At 41.9% G+C, this 27,500-nt stretch overlaps 1 protein-coding gene across 1 annotated transcript in view; it reads right to left on the bottom strand.

Annotated features, from left to right (window-relative positions):
• The window catches only part of LOC135554424 (SH3 and multiple ankyrin repeat domains protein 1-like), a 68,653-nt gene that overhangs the window by 37,672 nt on the left and 3,481 nt on the right, over positions 1-27,500 (bottom strand). The window contains 8 exon segments of the mRNA XM_064986735.1: positions 283-360; positions 478-554; positions 557-593; positions 2,361-2,528; positions 2,947-3,101; positions 3,945-4,053; positions 4,507-4,578; positions 14,202-14,405. Coding sequence (XP_064842807.1) covers positions 283-360; positions 478-554; positions 557-593; positions 2,361-2,528; positions 2,947-3,101; positions 3,945-4,053; positions 4,507-4,578; positions 14,202-14,405 — 900 coding nt within the window.

Raw genomic sequence — 27,500 nt, forward strand, 5'->3', positions numbered from 1 at the left:
AGGGACAGTTCTCACACCACCCTCCACACACACTATGCACATATTCCTTGTCTCAGCTGGCCTTTTGTAAGGAGCACTGAGTATTAGAACCCAGCTCAAGGGGTCAGACAGAATTGTCCCACCGTGGACCCTCGTACACGTTACAGAACAATGTCACTAACACTGGTACATCTCATCCAATAGCATTTTCTGCTTTAGTAACTTCATCACACACAACCCCATCCAAGCAATGTACATACAAATACATTATTCCATTAGCCCAGCCATGTATTGTATAATCACCTGAAATGGGTTCTGCCCACTGTTATTCTTTGTGTCTTTATTGGCTCCCCTGTAAAGTAGAATTCGTGCACAGCTGTCCTGTATGGCCAAAATACATGTCAATCAATTAGCAGCAAATAACTGTAATACTGGATTACAAAACTACAAAGTCATCTTTATTTGATGTTTGTTTATGACACTACTAGAGAGCACTACCTTGTTGTATAAAGCACAAACGTGCAAGGCAGTGTTTCCTGAGGCATTCTGGGAAGTAGAGTCTGCCCCGTAAAAAGAAGGTGCTCCAGATGCTGGGCGTTGCCATTCTGACAGGCCTGGAATCAGAGCAGAGTGAGCATAGAGTGGGAGGGAGGGAGAGAGAGAGTGAGGTGGGGGGAGAGAGAGCGAGAAAGGTGGGGAGAGATAGAGAGATGGGGTAGAGAGAGTGAGAGAGTGAGCGAAAGAGAGGGAGAGAGGTGGGGACAGAGAGATAGAAAGAGAGGGTGAGAGAGAGGGGTGGAGAGAGAGAGAGAGAGGGGTGGGGAGTGAGATAGAGAGGGGGGAGAGGGGGATGACAGGCAATCAAAGGTAAAGAAAAGAAAAATGAATGAAGAGGGAGATGGAGAAAGATAGAGATCAAGGAAATAAAGAGTGGAGAAAGAGGGGGGTTATACATTGTCAAAAGGAGAGAGAAACAGGAACAACACACACATCAGAAAACAGCAAGAATACACACTTACCGAGCCACTCACACATAGATATGCACATAGATACGCACATAGATACGCACATAGATATGCACATATATACACAATGACAACGCTCAACGACAACAGCACAAATACACACAGACATAATGATGAAAGGATGGAAAGAATGTTGAAATGGAGGGGAAGTTAGTACAGTACCTGTGTGTCTCCAGGGTTCTATCTGCTGTCCTCTTCATACCTGAGCTATGGAGTGACAGGGGGATGAGAGACGGGCCTCATCATGGGTTAGAGGGTACAGGGGGATGAGAGACGGGCCTCATCATGGGTTAGAGAGTACAGGGGGGTGAGAGATAGGCCTCATCATGGGTTAGAGGGTACAGGGGGGTGAGAGATGGGCCTCATCATGGGTTAGAGCGTAAATGGGGATGAGAGACGGGCCTCATCATGGGTTAGAGGGTACAGGGAGATGAGAGATGGGCCTCATCATGGGTTAGAGGGTACAGGGAGATGAGAGACGGGCCTCATCATGGGTTAGAGGGTACAGGGAGATGAGAGACGGGCCTCATCATGGGTTAGAGGGTACAGGGAGATGAGAGACGGGCCTCATCATGGGTTAGAGGGTACAGGGAGATGAGATTCGGGCCTCATCATGGGTTAGAGGGTACAGGGAGATGAGAGACGGGCCTCATCATGGGTTAGAGGATAAAGGGAGATGAGAGACGGGCCTCATCATGGGTTAGAGGATAAAGGGAGATGAGAGACGGGCCTCATCATGGGTTAGAGGATAAAGGGAGATGAGAGACGGGCCTCATCATGGGTTAGAGGGTACAGGGAGATGAGAGACGGGCCTCATCATGGGTTAGAGAGTACAGGGGGTGATGAGAGACGGGCCTCATCATGGGGGGGTGAGAGACGGGCCTCCTCATGGGTTAGAGGATAAAGGGAGATGAGAGACGGGCCTCATCATGGGTTAGAGGGTAAAGGGGGATGAGACGGGCCTCCTCATGGGTTAGAGGATAAAGGGAGATGAGAGACGGGCCTCATCATGGGTTAGAGGGTAAAGGGGGATGAGAGACGGGCCTCCTCATGGGTTAGAGGATAAAGGGAGATGAGAGACGGGCCTCATCATGGGTTAGAGGGTAAAGGGGGATGAGAGACGGGCCTCATCATGGGTTAGAGGGGTACAGGGGGGTGAGTAGCAGGAGAGACACATCAGGGTAAGGGAGGCGTACCATGACATGAATGGATAACATTAATATAGAGATGACATTAACACAAATACACACACACACACAAACCTATATACACACAAATACAGTGAAACGCTAATGGACATTGACACTTGAACACAGACTAAACCCCACAGAAACACACACCTACACCTCAACCTACATGGTGTGTCTCATCCCAGCCGTTCTCGTCCCTGACGGCCAGCTTGGCGCGGTGGTGGAGCAGCGTCTCACAGCAGGAGGTGTCGCCCCCTGTCAGCACAGTGTGGTAGAGGGGAGTCAGCCCCCGCCGGTCCTTATAGTCTGGAGACGCACCCAGAGACAGCAAGGTCTATAGGGACACACCAGGTAGACACACATACTTACACTCTTAGAAAAAAAGGTGCTATCTAGAACCTAAAAGGTTTCTTCGTCTGTCCCCGTAGGAGAACCCTCTAAATAACCCTTTTTTAGTTCCAGGTAGAACCCTTTTGGTTCCAGATAGAACCCTTTTGAGTTCCTTGTAGCATCCTTTCCACAGTGTTCTACATGGAACCCAAAAGAGTTCAACCTGGAACCAAAAAGGGTTCTCCTATGGGGAAAGCCGAAAACCCCTTTATTAAACGATTAGTTGAATATCACTATAACATATGCGATATCATTATAAGAACATCATGACTGTATCTCAATACAAGACACTATGCACAGTGGGTCCATACATGCTCCTTTAATCCATGGATGTGAGTGTAAGGAGGTGTGTGTGTGTTTACCAGCAAGGCTGTGTGGCAGTGGCTGCGGACAGCCTTGTGCAGAGGTGTGAGTCCGTCCTTGGACCTGAAATCGAGATGAGCCCCTCCCAGCACCAGCCCCCGTATGGCCTCCCCTCCCCCCGGCTCACATTGCACCGCCAACGTCAGGGGGGTTTCTACAGAGGAGAGAGAGATGGAGCAATGGAGTGACGGAGGGGCTCATATATCTAATCAGACAGATAGGAGTGGGGCCATGGAGTTATGACATGAACATCACAGCATCATGTCACTCTAGTCTACTGTAGTAGTATGGTATCTATTATCTGATAGTGGGAGATGTAGAGCTCTCTGCTGCCCCCTGGTGTTGCCAGGTGGAAGTGCACTTCACACTCCCAGCGACAGCAGGCTCTGTTGTGTGAGAGGATTGTTGCAGCACACCCAAAACTGCTAACAGTAGCTGCCTGTCTCCCACCTCGTTATATTATCTTAAATGAGACTCAAACTAACTGTCTCCTTTGCTTATTATAATCATGTTTAATAAAGTGTTAGATAGATAGAGCTTTGGTTGAGTGTGATTCAGAGTTGGAGAGAGTATTTTGGGGTTTTCAGGTCGAGGTTACAGAGGACAGCCATTAGCCATAGCTCCCACAGCTATATTGGCTGTTAGCTAATTCAACTTGGATATGAACAGTTTGCTAGCAAGATGACAGGTTGTTTGGCTGAAGGGTCTGGAAATGATCTCTAGGATGCTAAATATACAGTGGCCATATGCCCCACAAATGTTATGGGTAACTAAGAAGGATTTCTTAGGGGGTCAAGGTATCAGGGACAACACAGGCAGACAGACAGACAGACAGACAGACAGACAGACAGACAGACAGACAGACAGACAGACTGACTGACTGACTGACTGACTGACTGACTGACTGACTGACTGACTAAATGGCTGATTGGTGCTAACTGACTGAGGAGAGATCACAGGTCACCCTGGCAGCAGACAGCATCTGACAGCGTCTCACCTCCCGTGTCAGGGTCCTGGTAGTTGGGGTCAAGCCCTTTGTCCAAGAACTTGGCCATCTTGTCCACAGAGCCACTTTGGATATAGTCCATGAACTTCTTCAGACTGGCCTATGAGAGGCATGAGGGGATAGAGAGAGATGAGGGGACTGCAGAACCTAAACGTGTTCTTTGGCTGTCCCCATATGAGAACCCTTTGAAGAACTGGAACCAAAAGGGTTCTACCTGGAACCAAGAAGGGTTCTCCAATAGGGAAAGCCGAAGAACCATTTGGAACACTTTTTTCTAAGAGTGTGCCAGCACTGTGTTCCACAGAGAGCAGAGTTGACACATTAATACTGGAGTTGTCTGCCACACAAAGCACAGCACAGCTAACACAGACACACAAGGCGTGTACACACACTGACAGCAAAGACACACCCACACACACATGCATAAGTATGCACACACATACACACACACTCGCGCCAACACATACACCTTCATACTGCACCAATGCATGCGACACACACTTATACCCACAATTCACATTGTGCCACACCCTTTGAAACAGACAACCAGTACCTTAGTGTGCAGTTTAGCCAGCTGTTTCTCATCTAGATTGGTCTGTTTGTACACTCTGGTCTTGTAACGAAACTAGAGAGAGAGTGAGAGAGAGAGAAAGAGAGACAGAGAGACAGAGAGAGAGAGAGAGAGAGAGAGAGAGAGAGAGAGAGAGAGAGAGTGAGAGAGAGAGAGAGAGAGAGAGTTAATCTTGACTGGAGGGCATTTGTCCTCAATTCTCTCAGCTTTTGGCCTAGATCCACATGATGGAGCCTGCAGATGTATTGCAAAATGATGCAGTATCTAGTTTACCCGTAACTTCCATCCTCCTCCTCGTCCTCCTCTCTCAACGAAAAAAGAAAAAAAGAAAGAAACGGCACAGGTTTACACTAGTTTCCAGCCACAGTGAGAGTAGCCCACAGAGTAACCTTACAGAGTAGCCCACAGAGTAACCTTACAGAGTAACCTTACAGAGTAACCTTACAGTGTAGCCCACAGAGTAACCTTACAGAGTAACCTTACAGTGTAGCCCACAGAGTAACCTTACAGAGTAACCTTACAGTGTAGCACACAGAGTAACCTTACAGAGTAACATTACAGAGTAACCTTACAGTGTAGCACACAGAGTAACCTTACAGAGTAACCTTACAGTGTAGCCCAGAGTAACCTTACAGTGTAGCCCACATAGTAACCTTACAGAGTAACCTTACAGTGTAGCCCACAGAGTAACCTTACAGAGTAACCTTACAGTGTAGCCCACAGAGGAACCTTACAGAGTAACCTTACAGTGTAGCCCACAGAGTTACCTTACAGAGTAACCTTACAGTGTAGCCCACAGAGTAACCTTACAGAGTAACCTTACAGAGTAACCTTACAGTGTAGCCCACAGAGTAACCTTACAGAATAACCTTACAGTGTAGCCCACAGAGTAACCGTACAGAGTAACCTTACAGAGTAACCTTACAGTGTAGACCACAGAGTAACCTTGCAGAGTAATCTTACAGAGTAACCTTACAGTGTAGCCCACAGAGTAACCTTACAGAGTAACCTAACAGTGTAGCCCTCAGAGTGAGAGTAGCCCACAGAGTAACCTTACAGAGTAACCTTACAGTGTAGCCCACAGAGTAACCTTACAGAGTAACCTTACAGTGTAGCACACAGAGTAACCTTACAGAGTAACATTACAGAGTAACCTTACAGTGTAGCACACAGAGTAACCTTACAGAGTAACCTTACAGTGTAGCCCAGAGTAACCTTACAGTGTAGCCCACATAGTAACCTTACAGAGTAACCTTACAGTGTAGCCCACAGAGTAACCTTACAGAGTAACCTTACAGTGTAGCCCACAGAGGAACCTTACAGAGTAACCTTACAGTGTAGCCCACAGAGTTACCTTACAGAGTAACCTTACAGTGTAGCCCACAGAGTAACCTTACAGAGTAACCTTACAGAGTAACCTTACAGTGTAGCCCACAGAGTAACCTTACAGAATAACCTTACAGTGTAGCCCACAGAGTAACCGTACAGAGTAACCTTACAGAGTAACCTTACAGTGTAGACCACAGAGTAACCTTGCAGAGTAATCTTACAGAGTAACCTTACAGTGTAGCCCACAGAGTAACCTTACAGAGTAACCTAACAGTGTAGCCCTCAGAGTGAGAGTAGCCCACAGAGTAACCTTACAGAGTAACCTTACGGTGTAGCCCACAGAGGAAGCTTACAGAGTAACCTTACAGTGTAACCTTACAGTGTCGCCCACAGAGTAATCTTACAGAGTAACCTTACAGTGTAGCCCACAGAGTAACCTTACAGAATAACCTTACAGTGTATCCCACAGAGGAACCTTACAGTGTAGCCCACAGAGTAACCTTACAGAGTAACCTTACAGTGTAGCCCAAAGAGTAACCTTACAGCCCAAAGAGTAACCTTACAGAGTAACCCACAGAGTAACCTTACAGTGTAAGCCCACAGTGTAGCCCACAGAGTAACCTTACAGAATAACCTTACAGTGTAGCCCAAAGAGTAACCTTACAGAGTAACCTTACAGTGTTGCCCACAGAGTAACCTTACAGAATAACCTTACAGAATAACCTTACAGTGTAGCCCACAGAGTAACCTTACAGAATAACCTTACAGTGTAGCCCACAGAGTAACCGTACAGAGTAACCTTACAGAGTAACCTTACAGTGTAGCCCACAGAGTAACCTTACAGAATAACTTTACAGTGTATCCCACAGAGGAACCTTACAGTGTAGCCCACAGAGTAACCTTACAGAGTAACCTTACAGTGTAGCCCAAAGAGTAACCTTACATTGTAGCCCACAGAGTAACCTTACAGAGTAACCTTACAGTGTAGCCCACAGAGTAACCTTACAGAATAACCTTACAGTGTAGCCCAAAGAGTAACCTTACAGAGTAACCTTACAGTGTTGCCCACAGAGTAACCTTACAGAATAACCTTACAGAATAACCTTACAGTGTAGCCCACAGAGTAACCTTACAGAATAACCTTACAGTGTAGCCCACAGAGTAACCGTACAGAGTAACCTTACAGAGTAACCTTACAGTGTAGCCCACAGAGTAACCTTGCAGAGTAACCTTACAGAGTAACCTTACAGTGTAGCCCACAGAGTAACCTTACAGAGTAACCTTACAGTGTAGCCCTCAGAGTGAGAGTAGCCCACAGAGTAACCTTAGAGTGTAGCCCACAGAGTAACCTTACAGAGTAACCTTACGGTGTAGCCCACAGAGGAAGCTTACAGAGTAACCTTACAGTGTAACCTTACAGTGTCACCCACAGAGTAATCTTACAGTGTCACCCACAGAGTAATCTTACAGAGTAACCTTACAGTGTATCCCACAGAGGAACCTTACAGAGGAACCTTACAGTGTAGCCCACAGAGTAACCTTACAGAGTAACCTTACAGTGTAGCCCAAAGAGTAATCTTACAGAGTAACCTTACAGAGTAACCCACAGAGCGAAAGTAACCATACAGAGTAACCTTACAGAGTAACCTTACAGTGTAGCCCACAGAGTAACCTTGCAGAGTAACCTTACAGAGTAACCTTACAGTGTAGCCCACAGAGTAACCTTACAGAGTAACCTTACAGTGTAGCCCTCAGAGTGAGAGTAGCCCACAGAGTAACCTTACAAAGTAACCTTACGGTGTAGCCCACAGAGGAAGCTTACAGAGTAACCTTACAGTGTAACCTTACAGTGTCGCCCACAGAGTAACCTTACAGAGTAACCTTACAGTGTAGCCCACAGAGTAACCTTACAGTGTAGCCCAAAGAGTAACCTTACAGAGTAACCTTACAGTGTAGCCCACACAGTAACCTTACAGAGTAACCTTACAGTGTATACCACAGAGGAACCTTACAGAGGAACCTTACAGTGTAGCCCACAGAGTAACCTTACAGAGTAACCTTACAGTGTAGCCCAAAGAGTAACCTTACAGAGTAACCTTACATTGTAGCCCACAGAGTAACTTACAGAGTAACCTTACAGTGTAGCCCACAGAGTAACCTTACAGAATAACCTTACAGTGTAGCCCAAAGAGTAACCTTACAGAGTAACCTTACAGTGTTGCCCACAGAGTAACCTTACAGTGTAGCCCAAAGAGTAACCGTACAGAGTAACCTTACAGAGGAACCTTACAGTGTAGCCCACAGAGTAACCTTACAGAGTAAACTTACAGAGTAACCTTACAGAGTAGCCCACAGAGTAACCTTACAGAATAACCTTACAGTGTAGCCCACAGAGTAACCATACAGAGTAACCTTACAGAATAACCTTACAGTGTAGCCCACAGAGTAACCTTGCAGAGTAACCTTACAGAGTAACCTTACAGTGTAGCCCACAGAGTAACCGTACAGAGTAACCTTACAGTGTAGCCCACAGAGTAACCTTACATAGTAACCTTACAGAGAAACCTTACAGTGTAGCCCACAGAGTAACCTTACAAAGTAACCTTACAAAGTAACCCACAGAGTAACCTTACATAGTACTCCACAGAGTAACTGTACAGAGTAACCTTACAGAGTAACCTTACAGTGTAGCCCTCAGAGTGAGAGTAGCCCACAGAGTAACCTTACAGTGTAGCCCACAGAGTACCCTTACAGAGTAACCTTACAGTGTAGCCCACAGAGGAAGCTTACAGAGTAACCTTACAGTGTAACCTTACAGTGTCGCCCACAGAGTAACCTTACAGAGTAACCTTACAGTGTAGCCCACAGAGTAACCTTACAGTGTAGCCCAAAGAGTAACCTTACAGAGTAACCTTACAGTGTAGCCCACATAGTAACCTTACAGAGTAACCTTACAGTGTAGCCCACATAGTAACCTTACAGAGTAACCTTACAGTGTATCCCACAGAGGAACCTTACAGAGGAACCTTACAGTGTAGCCCACAGAGTAACCTTACAGAGTAACCTTACAGTGTAGCCCAAAGAGTAACCTTACATTGTAGCCCACAGAGTAACCTTACAGAGTAACCTTACAGAGTAACCTTACAGTGTAGCCCACAGAGTAACCTTACAGAATAACCTTACAGTGTAGCCCACAGAGTAACCGTACAGAGTAACCTTACAGTGTAGCCCACAGAGTAAACTTACAGAGTAACCTTACAGTGTAGCCCACAGAATAACCTTACAGTGTAGCCCACAGAGTAACCGTACAGAGTAACCGTACAGAGTAACCTTACAGTGTAGCCCACAGCGTAACCTTACAGAGTAACCTTACAGAGTAACCTTACAGTGTAGCCCACAGAGTAACCTTACAGAGTAACCTTACAAAGTAACCCACAGAGTGAGAGTAGCCCACAGAGTAACCTTACAGAGTAACCTTACAGTGTAGCCCTCAGAGTAACCTTACAGAGTAACCTTACAGTGTAGCCCACAGAGGAAGCTTACAGAGTAACCTTACAGTGTAGCCCACAGAGTAACCTTACAGAGTAACCTTACAGTGTAGCCCACAGAGGAAGCTTACAGAGTAACCTTACAGAGTAACCTTACAGTGTCGCCAACAGAGTAACCTTACAGAGTAACCTTACAGTGTAGCCCAAAGAGTAACCTTACAGAGTAACCTTACAGTGTAGCCCACATAGTAACCTTACAGAGTAACCTTACAGTGTAGCCCACATAGTAACCTTACAGAGTAACCTTACAGTGTATCCCACAGAGAAACCTTACAGTGTAGCCCACAGAGTAACCTTACAGAGTAACCTTACAGTGTAGCCCAAAGAGTAACCTTACATTGTAGCCCACAGAGTAACCTTACAGAGTAACCTTACATTGTAGCCCACAGAGTAACCTTACATAGTAACCTTACAGAGAAACCTTACAGTGTAGCCCACAGAGTAACCTTACAAAGGAACCTTACAAAGGAACCTTACAGAGTAACCCACAGAGTAACCTTACATAGTACCCCACAGAGTAACTGTACAGAGTAACCTTACAGTGTAACCTTACAGAGTAACCCACAGAGTAACCTTACAGAGTCACCATACAGAGTAACCTTACAGTGTAACCTTAGAGAGTAACCTTACAGAGTAACCCACATAGTAACCTTACAGTGTAACCTTACAGAGTAACCCACAGAGCGAAAGTAACCATACAGAGTAACCTTACAGAGTAACCTTACAGTGTAGCCCACAGAGTAACCTTAACCTTACAGAGTAACCTTACAGAGTAACCTTACAGAGTAACCTTACAGAGTAACCTTACAGTGTAGCCCTCAGAGTGAGAGTAGCCCACAGAGTAACCTTACAAAGTAACCTTACGGTGTAGCCCACAGAGGAAGCTTACAGAGTAACCTTACAGTGTAACCTTACAGTGTCGCCCACAGAGTAACCTTACAGAGTAACCTTACAGTGTAGCCCACAGAGTAACCTTACAGTGTAGCCCAAAGAGTAACCTTACAGAGTAACCTTACAGTGTAGCCCACACAGTAACCTTACAGAGTAACCTTACAGTGTATACCACAGAGGAACCTTACAGAGGAACCTTACAGTGTAGCCCACAGAGTAACCTTACAGAGTAACCTTACAGAGTAACCCACAGAGTAACCTTACAGAGTAACCTTACATTGTAGCCCACAGAGTAACTTACAGAGTAACCTTACAGTGTAGCCCACAGAGTAACCTTACAGAATAACCTTACAGTGTAGCCCAAAGAGTAACCTTACAGAGTAACCTTACAGTGTTGCCCACAGAGTAACCTTACAGAATAACCTTACAGTGTAGCCCAAAGAGTAACCGTACAGAGTAACCTTACAGAGGAACCTTACAGTGTAGCCCACAGAGTAACCTTACAGAGTAAACTTACAGAGTAACCTTACAGAGTAGCCCACAGAGTAACCTTACAGAATAACCTTACAGTGTAGCCCACAGAGTAACCGTACAGAGTAACCTTACAGAATAACCTTACAGTGTAGCCCACAGAGTAACCTTGCAGAGTAACCTTACAGTGTAGCCCACAGAGTAACCGTACAGAGTAACCTTACAGTGTAGCCCACAGAGTAACCTTACATAGTAACCTTACAGAGAAACCTTACAGTGTAGCCCACAGAGTAACCTTACAAAGTAACCTTACAAAGGAACCTTACAGAGTAACCCACAGAGTAACCTTACATAGTACCCCACAGAGTAACTGTACAGAGTAACCTTACAGTGTAACCTTACAGAGTAACCCACAGAGTAACCTTACAGAGTCACCATACAGAGTAACCTTACAGTGTAACCTTAGAGAGTAACCTTACAGAGTAACCCACATAGTAACCTTACAGTGTAACCTTACAGAGTAACCCACAGAGCGAAAGTAACCATACAGAGTAACCTTACAGAGTAACCTTACAGTGTAGCCCACAGAGTAACCTTGCAGAGTAACCTTACAGAGTAACCTTACAGTGTAGCCCACAGAGTAACCTTACAGTGTAGCCCTCAGAGTGAGAGTAGCCCACAGAGTAACCTTACAAAGTAACCTTACGGTGTAGCCCACAGAGGAAGCTTACAGAGTAACCTTACAGTGTAACCTTACAGTGTCGCCCACAGAGTAACCTTACAGAGTAACCTTACAGTGTAGCCCACAGAGTAACCTTACAGTGTAGCCCAAAGAGTAACCTTACAGAGTAACCTTACAGTGTAGCCCACATAGTAACCTTACAGAGTAACCTTACAGTGTATACCACAGAGGAACCTTACAGAGGAACCTTACAGTGTAGCCCACAGAGTAACCTTACAGTGTAGCCCAAAGAGTAACCTTACAGAGTAACCTTACATTGTAGCCCACAGAGTAACTTACAGAGTAACCTTACAGTGTAGCCCACAGAGTAACCTTACAGAATAACCTTACAGTGTAGCCCAAAGAGTAACCTTACAGAGTAACCTTACAGTGTTGCCCACAGAGTAACCTTACAGAATAACCTTACAGTGTAGCCCAAAGAGTAACCGTACAGAGTAACCTTACAGAGGAACCTTACAGTGTAGCCCACAGAGTAACCTTACAGAGTAAACTTACAGAGTAACCTTACAGAGTAGCCCACAGAGTAACCTTACAGAATAACCTTACAGTGTAGCCCACAGAGTAACCGTACAGAGTAACCTTACAGAATAACCTTACAGTGTAGCCCACAGAGTAACCTTACAGAGTAACCTTACAGTGTAGCCCACAGAGTAACCGTACAGAGTAACCTTACAGTGTAGCCCACAGAGTAACCTTACATAGTAACCTTACAGAGAAACCTTACAGTGTAGCACACAGAGTAACCTTACAAAGTAACCCACAGAGTAACCTTACATAGTACTCCACAGAGTAACTGTACAGAGTAACCTTACAGAGTAACCTTACAGTGTAGCCCTCAGAGTGAGAGTAGCCCACAGAGTAACCTTACAGTGTAGCCCACAGAGTACCCTTACAGAGTAACCTTACAGTGTAGCCCACAGAGGAAGCTTACAGAGTAACCTTACAGTGTAACCTTACAGTGTCGCCCACAGAGTAACCTTACAGAGTAACCTTACAGTGTAGCCCACAGAGTAACCTTACAGTGTAGCCCAAAGAGTAACCTTACAGAGTAACCTTACAGTGTAGCCCACATAGTAACCTTACAGAGTAACCTTACAGTGTAGCCCACATAGTAACCTTACAGAGTAACCTTACAGTGTATCCCACAGAGGAACCTTACAGAGGAACCTTACAGTGTAGCCCACAGAGTAACCTTACAGAGTAACCTTACAGTGTAGCCCAAAGAGTAACCTTACATTGTAGCCCACAGAGTAACCTTACAGAGTAACCTTACAGTGTAGCCCACAGAGTAACCTTACAGAATAACCTTACAGTGTAGCCCACAGAGTAACCGTACAGAGTAACCTTACAGTGTAGCCCACAGAGTAAACTTACAGAGTAACCTTACAGTGTAGCCCACAGAATAACCTTACAGTGTAGCCCACAGAGTAACCGTACAGAGTAACCTTACAGTGTAGCCCACAGCGTAACCTTACAGAGTAACCTTACAGAGTAACCTTACAGTGTAGCCCACAGAGTAACCTTACAGAGTAACCTTACAGTGTAGACCACAGAGTGAGAGTAGCCCACAGAGTAACCTTACAGTGTAACCTTACAGTGTAGCCCACAGAGTAACCTTACAGAGTAACCTTACAGTGTAGCCCACAGAGTAACCTTACAGAGTAACCTTACAGTGTAGCCCACAGAGTAACCTTACCGAATAACCGTACAGTGTAGCCCACAGAGTAACCGTACAGAGTAACCTTACCGTGTAGCCCACAGAGTAATCTTACAGAATAACCTTACAGTGTAGCCCACAGAGTAACCGTACAGAGTAACCTTACAGTGTAGCCCACAGAGTAACCTTACATAGTAACCTTACAGAGAAACCTTACAGTGTAGCCCACAGAGTAACCTTACAGAGTAACCTTACAAAGTAACCTTACAGAGTAACCCACAGAGTAACCTTACATAGTAACCCACAGAGTAACTGTACAGTGTAACCTTACAGTGTAACCTTACAGAGTAACCCACAGAGTAACCTTACAGAGTCACCATACAGAGTAACCTTACAGTGTAACCTTAGAGAGTAACCTTACACAGTAACCCACATAGTAACCTTACAGTGTAACCTTACAGAGTAACCCACAGAGCGAAAGTAACCATATAGAGTAACCTTACAGAGTAACCAACAGAGTGAGAGTAACCTTACAGTGTAGCCCACAGAGTAACCTTACAGAGTAACGAGCAGGGTAGCCTAACAGAGTAACCTTACAGAGTAACCTTACGGAGTAACCCACAGAGTGAGAGTAACCTTACAGAGTAACCTTACAGTATAGCCCACAGAGTAACTCACAGAGTGGGAGTAACCTTACAGTGTAGCCCACAGAGTAACCGTACAGAGTAACCCACAGAGTGAGAGCAACCTTACAGTGTAGCCCACAGAGTGAGGGTAACCTTACAGAGTAACCTTACAGAGTAACCCACGGAGTGAGCGTAACCTTACAGAGTAACCTTACAGTGTAGCCCACAGAGTGAGAGTAACCTTACAGAGTAAACCACAGAGTGAGAGTAACCTTACAGTGTAGCCCACAGAGTGAGAGTAACCTTACAGAGTGACCTTACAGTGGAACCCACAGAATGAGAGTAACCTTACAGAGTAACCCACAGAGTGAGAGTAACCTTACAGTGTAACCTTACATCCAGGCTGTATATACCTCCAGATATGGTACCCCCTTCTCAAAGGATTGTGGGTACTCTCTCAGCATCTTCTCCTCCTCCAGGAACTTGGCGTCATGGCCTTCGGTGGCTGGTTGGAACAAGCCGTAGTTCAACACATCCCGCAACGAATCGGTCAGAGAACATAGCACCTGCTGCTTGGCCTTCCAAACGGTCGCATCCGGGTTGAACCGCAAACACTTCTGCAAAGGAGACGGGGAGAAAAGGGGAGAGAGAGGGAGAGAGGGAGAGAGGGAGAGAGAGGGTTCAATGGTGGTGCTTATAGAGAAGAGATAGAGGGTGGAGAGAGGAAGGGGTAGTTGGGGTTTAGAAGAAAACACTGAAGAAGAAAAGTGAGGAAAGGGAAAGCATTGAACTGTAAGGTAGAAAAGTTACAGCAATTTAACAGTCTAGACTGAGGGAAGGGTCCTGGTGCAGTATTAGTGTGTCTGTCAGAAGTGGAGAACCGCTCCTCGCTGCAGTACTGCTGTTATTACCATTCTGAACCACGAGGGAGAGACATTGTGAGTCCACCACAGGGACCAGTGATGTGTATGGTTTTATACAGTAAGGAGATATGAATGGCTGATTGTACTGTCTCCTCTGACCAGTGAGCTCCTTTATGGCTCCTTTATGGTGAGATGAATAGAATATTTGATTGTGCTGTATCATATACGCACAGTTAGCATTGGATCCACATCTGTTTCTGTAGATCATGAATCAAACAGTCTTCCTCTCTTTCTCTCTCTCTCTCTGGTGTGAGTCTGGGCTGAGGCTGAGGTAGAGCAGGCCATTCCCCTGACCTTGAAGCAGCTGTGTGATTGGTCCTTCTGGAGAGCAGCTGGATCTCTCGCTTGCTGCTTCTGCATGCATGGATGTATGCTCCACGGCTCAATACATCTCACTAACGTGTTTAACTCTCTCTTTCTGTCTTAGTCTCCCTCACTGACTGTCTCACACACTCTCTCTGTCTGAAAGGCTGTGTGTGTGTGTGTGTGTGTGTGTGTGTGTGTGTGTGTGTGTGTGTGTGTGTGTGTGTGTGTGTGTGTGTGTGTGTGTGTGTGTGTGTGTGTGTGTGTGTGTGTGTGTGTGTTTGAGGGAGGGAGGGAGAGAGAGAGAGAGAGAGAGAGAGAGAGTGAGCATGGAATACTGTGCAGAGGTGTAAAATGTCTCTCCCTCTTTTATTCAGTCTGGGTTTGTGCACAGCCAACCGAATCACTATGGCAACCAGTTCATTAGTGGAGCAAGCTCCTTGTTGCCATAGAGACAATCCTGTGTTCCCTTGGAGATGGGGAACTATGGGATAAAGTGAGAGAGTGCCCGTGCCTGTGTGTATGTGTGTTTTACAGTGAGACGGAGAACGAGAGAGGTGGAGTCAGGGGGAGGAAAGGGTTTATGTATGAGAGAGGGAGAGAGAGGGAGCGAGGGAGGGATATAGAGAGGGAGGGAGGGAGTGAGTGAGAGAAAAAGTGATGGAGAAAGAGAGACATGAAAGGGAGTAGGTGTGTCAGCATGCAATAGATCGTTTCTTACACACACGCTGACATACTGCACCAACATGTACATTCCTACACACTAGAATTAACACTCAGTCCCTTCAAAAAACACACACGCAAACAGAATGCAAGCCAGGGAAGCTAAATATAATCTGAGATCATTGAGGAGGAGGAGAAAATGTATCAATACAGCATAATGCATGAAGAATATTCCCATAATCACCATCATTATTGTTTCAATTATTATGACACTCTTTGTATAATTACTGTAATTCTGCTTTTACATTTAAAAAAAAAAAAAAAAAATGTTTTATTAACCCATTCACCACCTTCTTCAGAGGACACGTCTTCTTTGTTTTTTTTTTTTACAGCTTTTCTACTTCATATACATACATTTTACATAAAGATTTTACATATACTGTACATTTTAATTCTGCAGTTAATCTTAGGGGCATTAGCACATTTATTTAAGACAGGAGAGGTTCTGTTCAACACCAAAGCAGGTGGGAGAAGAGGAACGGGTGGATATATACCAACTGATATACCTATATACCTACTGATATACCTACTGATATACCTACCTTCATATACCTACTGATATACCTACCTATATATACCTACTGATATACCTATATACCTACCTACATATACCTACTGATATACCTATATACCTACCTTCATATACCTACTGATATACCTACCTATATATACCTACTGATATACCTACTGATATACCTACCTTCATATACCTACTGATATACCTACCTATATATACCTACTGATATACCTACTGATATACCTAAATACCTACCTACATATACCTACTGGTATACCTACTGATATACCTATATACCTACCTTCATATACCTACTGATATACCTACCTACATATACCTACTGATATACCTACTGATATACCTAAATACCTACCTACTGATATACCTACTGATATACCTACTGATATACCTATATACCTACCTTCATATACCTACTGATATACCTACCTACATATACCTACTGATATACCTACTGATATACCTATATACCTACCTACATATACCTACTGATATACCTACTGATATACCTATATACCTACCTACATATACCTACTGATATACCTATATATACCTACTGATATACCTATATACCTACCTACATATACCTACTGATATACCTATATACCTACCTACATATACCTACTGATATACCTATATACCTACCTTCATATACCTACTGATATAACTACTGATATACCTATATACCTACCTACTGATATACCTACTGATATACCTATATACCTACCTACATATACCTACTGATATACCTATATAGCTACCTACATATACCTACTGATATACCTATATACCTACCTACATATACCTACTGGTATACCTACTGATATACCTACTGATATACCTACCTTCAAATACCTACTGATATACCTACCTATATATACCTACTGATATACATATATACCTACCTACATATACCTACTGATATACCTATATACCTACCTTCATATACCTACTGATATACCTACCTACATATACCTACTGATATACCTACTGATATACCTATATACCTACCTTCATATACCTACTGATATACCTACCTATATATACCTACTGATATACCTACTGATATACCTAAATACCTACCTACATATACCTACTGGTATACCTACTGATATACCTATATACCTACCTTCATATACCTACTGATATACCTACCTACATATACCTACTGATATACCTACTGATATACCTAAATACCTACCTACATATACCTACATATATACCTACTGATATACCTAAATACCTACCTACTGATATACCTACTGATATACCTATATACCTACCTACATATACCTACTGGTATACCTACTGATATACCTATATACCTACCTTCATATACCTACTGATATACCTACCTACATATACCTACTGATATACCTATATACCTACCTACATATACCTACTGATATACCTACTGATATACCTATATACCTACCTACATATACCTACTGATATACCTATATATACCTACTGATATACCTATATACCTACCTACATATACCTACTGATATACCTATATACCTACCTACATATACCTACTGATATACCTATATACCTACCTTCATATACCTACTGATATACCTACTGATATACCTATATACCTACCTACTGATATACCTACTGATATACCTATATACCTACCTACATATACCTACTGATATACCTATATACCTACCTACATATACCTACTGATATACCTATATACCTACCTACATATACCTACTGGTATACCTACTGATATACCTATATACCTACCTTCATATACCTACTGATATACCTATATACCTACCTACTGATATACCTACTGGTATACCTACTGATATACATCCCTACATATACCTACTGATATACCCACTGATATACATCCCTACATATACCTACTGATATACCTACTGATATACCTATATACCTACCTTCATATACCTACTGATATACCTACTGATATACCTATATACCTACCTTCATATACCTACTGATATACCTATATACCTACCTTCATATACCTACTGATATACCTACTGATATACCTATATACCTACCTACTGATATACCTACTGATATACCTATATACCTACCTACATATACCTACTGATATACCTATATAGCTACCTACATATACCTACTGATATACCTATATACCTACCTACATATACCTACTGGTATACCTACTGATATACCTACTGATATACCTACCTTCATATACCTACTGATATACCTACCTATATATACCTACTGATATACATATATACCTACCTACATATACCTACTGATATACCTATATACCTACCTTCATATACCTACTGATATCCCTACCTACATATACCTACTGATATACCTACTGATATACCTATATACCTACCTTCATATACCTACTGATATACCTACCTATATATACCTACTGATATACCTACTGATATACCTAAATACCTACCTACATATACCTACTGGTATACCTACTGATATACCTATATACCTACCTTCATATACCTACTGATATACCTACCTACATATACCTACTGATATACCTACTGATATACCTAAATACCTACCTACATATACCTACATATATACCTACTGATATACCTAAATACCTACCTACTGATATACCTACTGATATACCTATATACCTACCTACATATACCTACTGGTATACCTACTGATATACCTATATACCTACCTTCATATACCTACTGATATACCTACCTACATATACCTACTGATATACCTACTGATATACCTATATACCTACCTACATATACCTACTGATATACCTACTGATATACCTATATACCTACCTACATATACCTACTGATATACCTATATATACCTACTGATATACCTATATACCTACCTACATATACCTACTGATATACCTATATACCTACCTACATATACCTACTGATATACCTATATACCTACCTTCATATACCTACTGATATACCTACTGATATACCTATATACCTACCTACTGATATACCTACTGATATACCTATATACCTACCTACATATACCTACTGATATACCTATATACCTACCTACATATACCTACTGATATACCTATATACCTACCTACATATACCTACTGGTATACCTACTGATATACCTATATACCTACCTTCATATACCTACTGATATACCTATATACCTACCTACTGATATACCTACTGGTATACCTACTGATATACATCCCTACATATACCTACTGATATACCCACTGATATACATCCCTACATATACCTACTGATATACCTACTGATATACCTATATACCTACCTTCATATACCTACTGATATACCTACTGATATACCTATATACCTACCTTCATATACCTACTGGTATACCTACTGATATACCTATATACCTACCTACATATACCTACTGATATACCTACTGATATACCTAAATACCTACCTACTGATATACCTACTGATATACCTATATACCTACCTACATATACCTACTGGTATACCTACTGATATACCTATATACCTACCTTCATATATCTACTGATATACATCCCTACATATACCTACTGATATACCTACTGATATACCTATATACCTACCTTCATATACCTACTGATATACCTATATACCTACCTTCATATACCTACTGATATACCTATATACCTACCTACATATACCTACTGATATACCTACCTATATATACCTACTGATATACCTATATACCTACCTACATATACCTACTGATATACCTATATACCTACCTTCATATACCTACTGATATACCTACCTACATATACCTACTGATATACCTACTGATATACCTAAATACCTACCTACATATACCTACTGATATACATCCCTACATATACCTACTGATATACCTACTGATATACCTATATACCTACCTTCATATACCTATACCTACCTACATATACCTACTGATATACCTATATACCTACCTTCATATACCTATATGATATACATCCCTACATATACCTACTGATATACCTACTGATATACCTATATACCTACCTTCATATACCTATACCTACCTACATATACCTACTGATATACCTATATACCTACCTTCATATACCTACTGATATACATCCCTACATATACCTACTGATATACCTACTGATATACCTATATACCTACCTACATATACCTACTGATATACCTATATAGCTACCTACATATACCTACTGATATACCTATATACCTACCTACATATACCTACTGGTATACCTACTGATATACCTACTGATATACCTACCTTCATATACCTACTGATATACCTACCTATATATACCTACTGATATACATATATACCTACCTACATATACCTACTGATATACCTATATACCTACCTTCATATACCTACTGATATCCCTACCTACATATACCTACTGATATACCTACTGATATACCTATATACCTACCTTCATATACCTACTGATATACCTACCTATATATACCTACTGATATACCTACTGATATACCTAAATACCTACCTACATATACCTACTGGTATACCTACTGATATACCTATATACCTACCTTCATATACCTACTGATATACCTACCTACATATACCTACTGATATACCTACTGATATACCTAAATACCTACCTACATATACCTACATATATACCTACTGATATACCTAAATACCTACCTACTGATATACCTACTGATATACCTATATACCTACCTACATATACCTACTGGTATACCTACTGATATACCTATATACCTACCTTCATATACCTACTGATATACCTACCTACATATACCTACTGATATACCTACTGATATACCTATATACCTACCTACATATACCTACTGATATACCTACTGATATACCTATATACCTACCTACATATACCTACTGATATACCTATATATACCTACTGATATACCTATATACCTACCTACATATACCTACTGATATACCTATATACCTACCTACATATACCTACTGATATACCTATATACCTACCTTCATATACCTACTGATATACCTACTGATATACCTATATACCTACCTACTGATATACCTACTGATATACCTATATACCTACCTACATATACCTACTGATATACCTATATACCTACCTACATATACCTACTGATATACCTATATACCTACCTACATATACCTACTGGTATACCTACTGATATACCTATATACCTACCTTCATATACCTACTGATATACCTATATACCTACCTACTGATATACCTACTGGTATACCTACTGATATACATCCCTACATATACCTACTGATATACCCACTGATATACATCCCTACATATACCTACTGATATACCTACTGATATACCTATATACCTACCTTCATATACCTACTGATATACCTACTGATATACCTATATACCTACCTTCATATACCTACTGGTATACCTACTGATATACCTATATACCTACCTACATATACCTACTGATATACCTACTGATATACCTAAATACCTACCTACTGATATACCTACTGATATACCTATATACCTACCTACATATACCTACTGGTATACCTACTGATATACCTATATACCTACCTTCATATATCTACTGATATACATCCCTACATATACCTACTGATATACCTACTGATATACCTATATACCTACCTTCATATACCTACTGATATACCTATATACCTACCTTCATATACCTACTGATATACCTATATACCTACCTACATATACCTACTGATATACCTACCTATATATACCTACTGATATACCTATATACCTACCTACATATACCTACTGATATACCTATATACCTACCTTCATATACCTACTGATATACCTACCTACATATACCTACTGATATACCTACTGATATACCTAAATACCTACCTACATATACCTACTGATATACATCCCTACATATACCTACTGATATACCTACTGATATACCTATATACCTACCTTCATATACCTATACCTACCTACATATACCTACTGATATACCTATATACCTACCTTCATATACCTACTGATATACATCCCTACATATACCTACTGATATACCTACTGATATACCTATATACCTACCTTCATATACCTACTGATATACATCCCTTCATATACCTACTGATATACATCCCTACATATACCTACTGATATACCTATATACCTACCTACATATACCTACTGGTATACCTACTGATATACCTATATACCTACCTACATATACCTACTGATATACCTATATACCTACCTTCATATACCTACTGATATACATCCCTACATATACCTACTGATATACCTATATACCTACCTTCATATACCTACTGATATACCTATATACCTACCTTCATATACCTACTGATATACCTATATACCTACCTTCATATACCTACTGATATACCTATATACCTACCTTCATATACCTACTGATATACCTATATACCTACCTACATATACCTACTGATATACCTATATACCTACCTTCATATACCTACTGATATACCTATATACCTACCTACATATACCTACTGATATACCTATATACCTACCTACATATACCTACTGAATTATCTATATACCTACCTACATATACCTACTGGTATACCTACTGATATACCTATATACTTACCTACATATACCTACTGATATACCTATATACCTACCTACATATACCTACTGCACTTCCCCAGGGGCCCTGACCTCCAAAGGGACCCCATTGATTTTGTAAGTCACTGAGATATCATATTAACATGGTATAAGTCATGGCAAATGTGTAGAATTGCAGGAAATTACTACAACAAAAATTCTGTAAATCTGTTTCCCATTTGCTAATAAAGTACTTTTTCTGCTAACAGATCCCTCTGTATGTTTTTAATCCCGGTGCTGAATTAATGTGAGTTAATGCGGCTAACTGTATTGCTAATAGGCTATATGTTTGTAGATGAGTTAATGCGGCTAACTGTATTGCTAAAAGGCTATATGTTTGTAGATTAGTTAATGAGGCTAACTGTAATTGCTAATAGGCTATATGTTTGTAGATGCGTTAATGAGGCTAACTGTATTGCTAATAGGCTATATGTTTGTAGATGAGTTAATGAGGCTAACTGTATTGCCAATAGGCTATATGTTTGTAGATGAGTTAATGCGGCTAACTGTATTGCTAATGGGCTATATGTTTGTAGATGAATTAATGCGGCTAACTGTATTGCTAAAAAGCTATATGTTTGTAGATTAGTTAATGAGGCTAACTGTATTGCTAATAGGCTATATGTTTGTAGATGGACTGAGGTGAATGAAGCTAGAGCAACTCAGGCAATAATGGTTGGGTCCTTTTTGCTTGTTTTTGCTGTTCTCCAAATTGCAATTTAGAGTTTTTAAATCGTACAGAAATGCAGTAAATGAGCTTCAACTTTCTTAAAATATTTTGTAAGGAGTGGGATTTCACTCCCACCCCCTCTCTCACTCTCACTCACTCACTCACCACTCACTCACTCACTCACTCACTCACTCACTCACTCACTCAATCACTCAATCACTCAATCACTCAATCACTCACTCAATCACTCAATCACTCACTCACTCTATTGATTCATTATATCTTTGTCCATGTTACTCTTTCTCCATCTTCTTGTATCTGTGCTGACATTCGTTATCTCTGCAGACTATAGTATGGGCTTCCCTCTCTCTCCTTCCTACCTTCCGTCCTTCCTTTCTTTCTTTCTTCTCTCTCTCTCTCTCTATCTCTCTCTCTCTCTCTCTCTCTCCTACCCTGCGGCCCTTTTCTGCAGGGCAAGTGCAGGGGGATTAGCAGCCTTTAATGAGAACTATGGGGAAATAACCACCCCCTCTCTCCCACTAAGTTTAAGTCAATTTCTCTCTCCCTTTCCCCTTCGGCCTCTCTCACTACCTCTTTCCCATCTATTTGCTATGTTCCCCCTCTCTAGCTACCTCACAGTCACACAGTCCTCCTTTCCACATTCCTTTCAGCCCCTGTTTCCCTCCCTCCTTCCACCCCCTGTCCTCTCCTCTCCTCTCTTTCAGCCCCCTGTTTCCCTCCTTCCATCCCCTGTCCTCTCCTCTCCTCTCTTTCAGCCCCCTGTTTCTCTCCCTCCTTCCACCCCCTGTCCTCTCCTCTCCTCTCTTCACCCTCTTATCTGGCTCTGCCTCTCTTATCTGGGCCCCTCTTCACCTCTGGCTGAGCACTGAGGAGGCCCTTACAAGGCTTACAGTTGTTGGTCTACTCTCATGTCAATGGGATGATACTATGTTTATACAGCAGGTAAGATGACTGTGTATAGATGTACTAAATACTGTATGTGTAGGTAAATATATATCAGGGGGTATGTGGGCACTTCTTAGCCAGTTGTGGAAATCCTCAATTCAAAACATTTGTGGTTATGAGCTGCTGCCCGTCTCTCCATGATCTCATTACAATACAATTAACCAGCAATTAGAGTGTATTGAGAGCAAATTAGCTGATATGTAGAACAGGCCTAATACACTGAGATTATACAAACATATTATCCCACTGCACAGGAGAGAAGGAGATAGGAGAGAAGGAGATAGGAGAGAGGAGGAGAGAGGAGAAGAGAGAGAGAGAAGAGAGAGAGAGATGGGAAAAAGTGAGGTAGGGAGGGTGAAGGGACGGTGTGAAAGACAAAAGGAGAGAAGGACGATATGAGATGGAGGGAGGTCAGGAGAGAGGAGAAGTAGAGGACAGGATATTGCCCTACTCCTCTGAAACATTTAGAAGTCATGTGGTGTCACTGACCATAACGTGGCAGCACAAACTGTAGTATTGGTTATCTTAGATCATGTCAAAATACTGTACATGTTCCTTCCATAAGACACAGAGAAAGGATTTTGGGTAACCAATTCCCCAGCATGCTTCTCACTGTTCGCACACACAGCGGAGCGAGGGAACAAGTAACAGCAGGAGATCCACAGAATACAGTAATACACAGTACTACACAGTAATACACAGTACTACACACTCGTATAGTCATCAAAACACATTCAAATCAGCACACAGACACATACAGTGCATTCAGAACCCTTCCCTTTTTCAACATTTTGTTACGTTACAGCCTTATTCTAAAATGGATTAAATAAAACAAAACAGAAATACCTTATTTATATAAGTATTCAGACCCTTTGCTATGAGACTCAACATTTTCCATTGATCATCCTTGAGATGTTTCTTCAACTTGATTGGAGTCCACCTGTGGTAAATTTAATTGATTGGACATGATTTGGAAAGGCGTGGCACACCTGTCTATGTAAAGTCCCACAGTTGACAATGCATGTCAGAGCAAAAACCAAGCCACGAGGTTGAAGGAATTGTCAGTAGAGCTCCAAGACAGGATTGTGTCTGCCCACAGATCTGGGTAAGGATACCAAAAAATGTGTGCAGCATTGAATGTCTTCAAGAACACAGTGGCCTCTATCATTCTTAAATGGAAGAAGTTTGGAACCACCATGACTGTTCCTAGAGCTGGCTGCCAGGGCAAACGGTGCAATTGGGGGAGAAGGGCCTTGGTCAGGGAGGTGATCAGGATTGAGGGAAAGATGAACAGAGCAAAGTACAGAGAGATCCTTGATGAAAACCTGCTGCAGAGCACTCAGTACCTCAGACTGGGGGCAAAGGTTCACCTGCCAACAGGACAATGACCCTGAGCACACAGCCAAGACAACGCAGGAGTGGCTTCGGGACAAGTCTCTGAATGTCCTTGAGTGGCCCAGCCAGAGCCCGGACTTGAACCCGATTGAACATCTCTGGAGAGACCTGAAAATAGCTGTGCAGTAAAGCTCCCCACCCAACCTGACAGAACTTGAGAGGATCTGCAGAGAAGAATGGGAGAAACTCCCCAAATACAAGTGTGCCAAGCTTGTAGCATCATACCCAAGAAGACAAGAGGATGTAATCGCTGGCAAGGGTGCTTCAACAAAGTACTGAGTAAAGGGTCTGAATACTTGTGTAAATGTGAGATTTCCACTTTATTTTTTATACATTTGCAAAAATGAATAAAAACCTGTTTTTGCTTTGTCATTATGGGGTATTGTGTGTAGATTGATGACTATTTAACAATAAATAAATAAAAATGCAAATACATTTTTGAATAAGCCTGTAAAGTAACAAAATGTGGAAAAAGTCAAGCGGTCTGAATACTTTCCCGACTGTAATACACTCACACACATGTCAAACAAGATGCATAGGGGGATAAGGGATACTGTCAAAAATGCACATACAGTGCCTTGCGAAAGTATTCGGCCCCCTTGAACTTTGCGACCTTTTGCCACATTTCAGGCTTCAAACATAAAGATATAAAACTGTATTTTTTTGTGAAGAATCAACAACAAGTGGGACACAATCATGAAGTGGAACGACATTTATTGGATATTTCAAACTTTTTTAACAAATCAAAAACTGAAGAATTGGGCGTGCAAAATTATTCAGCCCCCTTAAGTTAATACTTTGTAGCACCACCTTTTGCTGCGATTACAGCTGTAAGTCGCTTGGGGTATGTCTCTATCAGTTTTGCACATCGAGAGAGAATTTTTTCCCATTCCTCCTTGCAAAACAGCTCGAGCTCAGTGAGGTTGGATGGAGAGCATTTGTGAACAGCAGTTTTCAGTTCTTTCCACAGATTCTCGATTGGATTCAGGTCTGGACTTTGACTTGGCCATTCTAACACCTGGATATGTTTTTTTTTAACCATTCCATTGTAGATTTTGCTTTATGTTTTGGATCATTGTCTTGTTGGAAGACAAATCTCCGTCCCAGTCTCAGGTCTTTTGCAGACTCCATCAGGTTTTCTTCCAGAATGGTCCTGTATTTGGCTCCATCCATCTTCCCATCAATTTTAACCATCTTCCCTGTCCCTGCTGAAGAAAAGCAGGCCCAAACCATGATGCTGCCACCACCATGTTTGACAGTGGGTATGGTGTGTTCAGGGTGATGAACTGTGTTGCTTTTACGCCAAACATAACATTTTGCATTGTTGCCAAAAAGTTCAATTTTGGTTTCATCTGACCAGAGCACCTTCTTCCATATGTTTGGTGTGTCTCCCAGGTGGCTTGTGGCAAACTTTAAACAACACTTTTTATGGATATCTTTAAGAAATGGCTTTCTTCTTGCCACTCTTCCATAAAGGCCAGATTTGTGCAATATACGACTGATTGTTGTCCTATGGACAGAGTCTCCCACCTCAGCTGTAGATCTCTGAAGTTCATCCAGAGTGATCATGGGCCTCTTGGCTGCATCTCT

This window comes from Oncorhynchus masou, chromosome 14, assembly GCF_036934945.1.
Source record: "Oncorhynchus masou masou isolate Uvic2021 chromosome 14, UVic_Omas_1.1, whole genome shotgun sequence".
Classification (NCBI taxonomy): domain Eukaryota; kingdom Metazoa; phylum Chordata; class Actinopteri; order Salmoniformes; family Salmonidae; genus Oncorhynchus; species Oncorhynchus masou.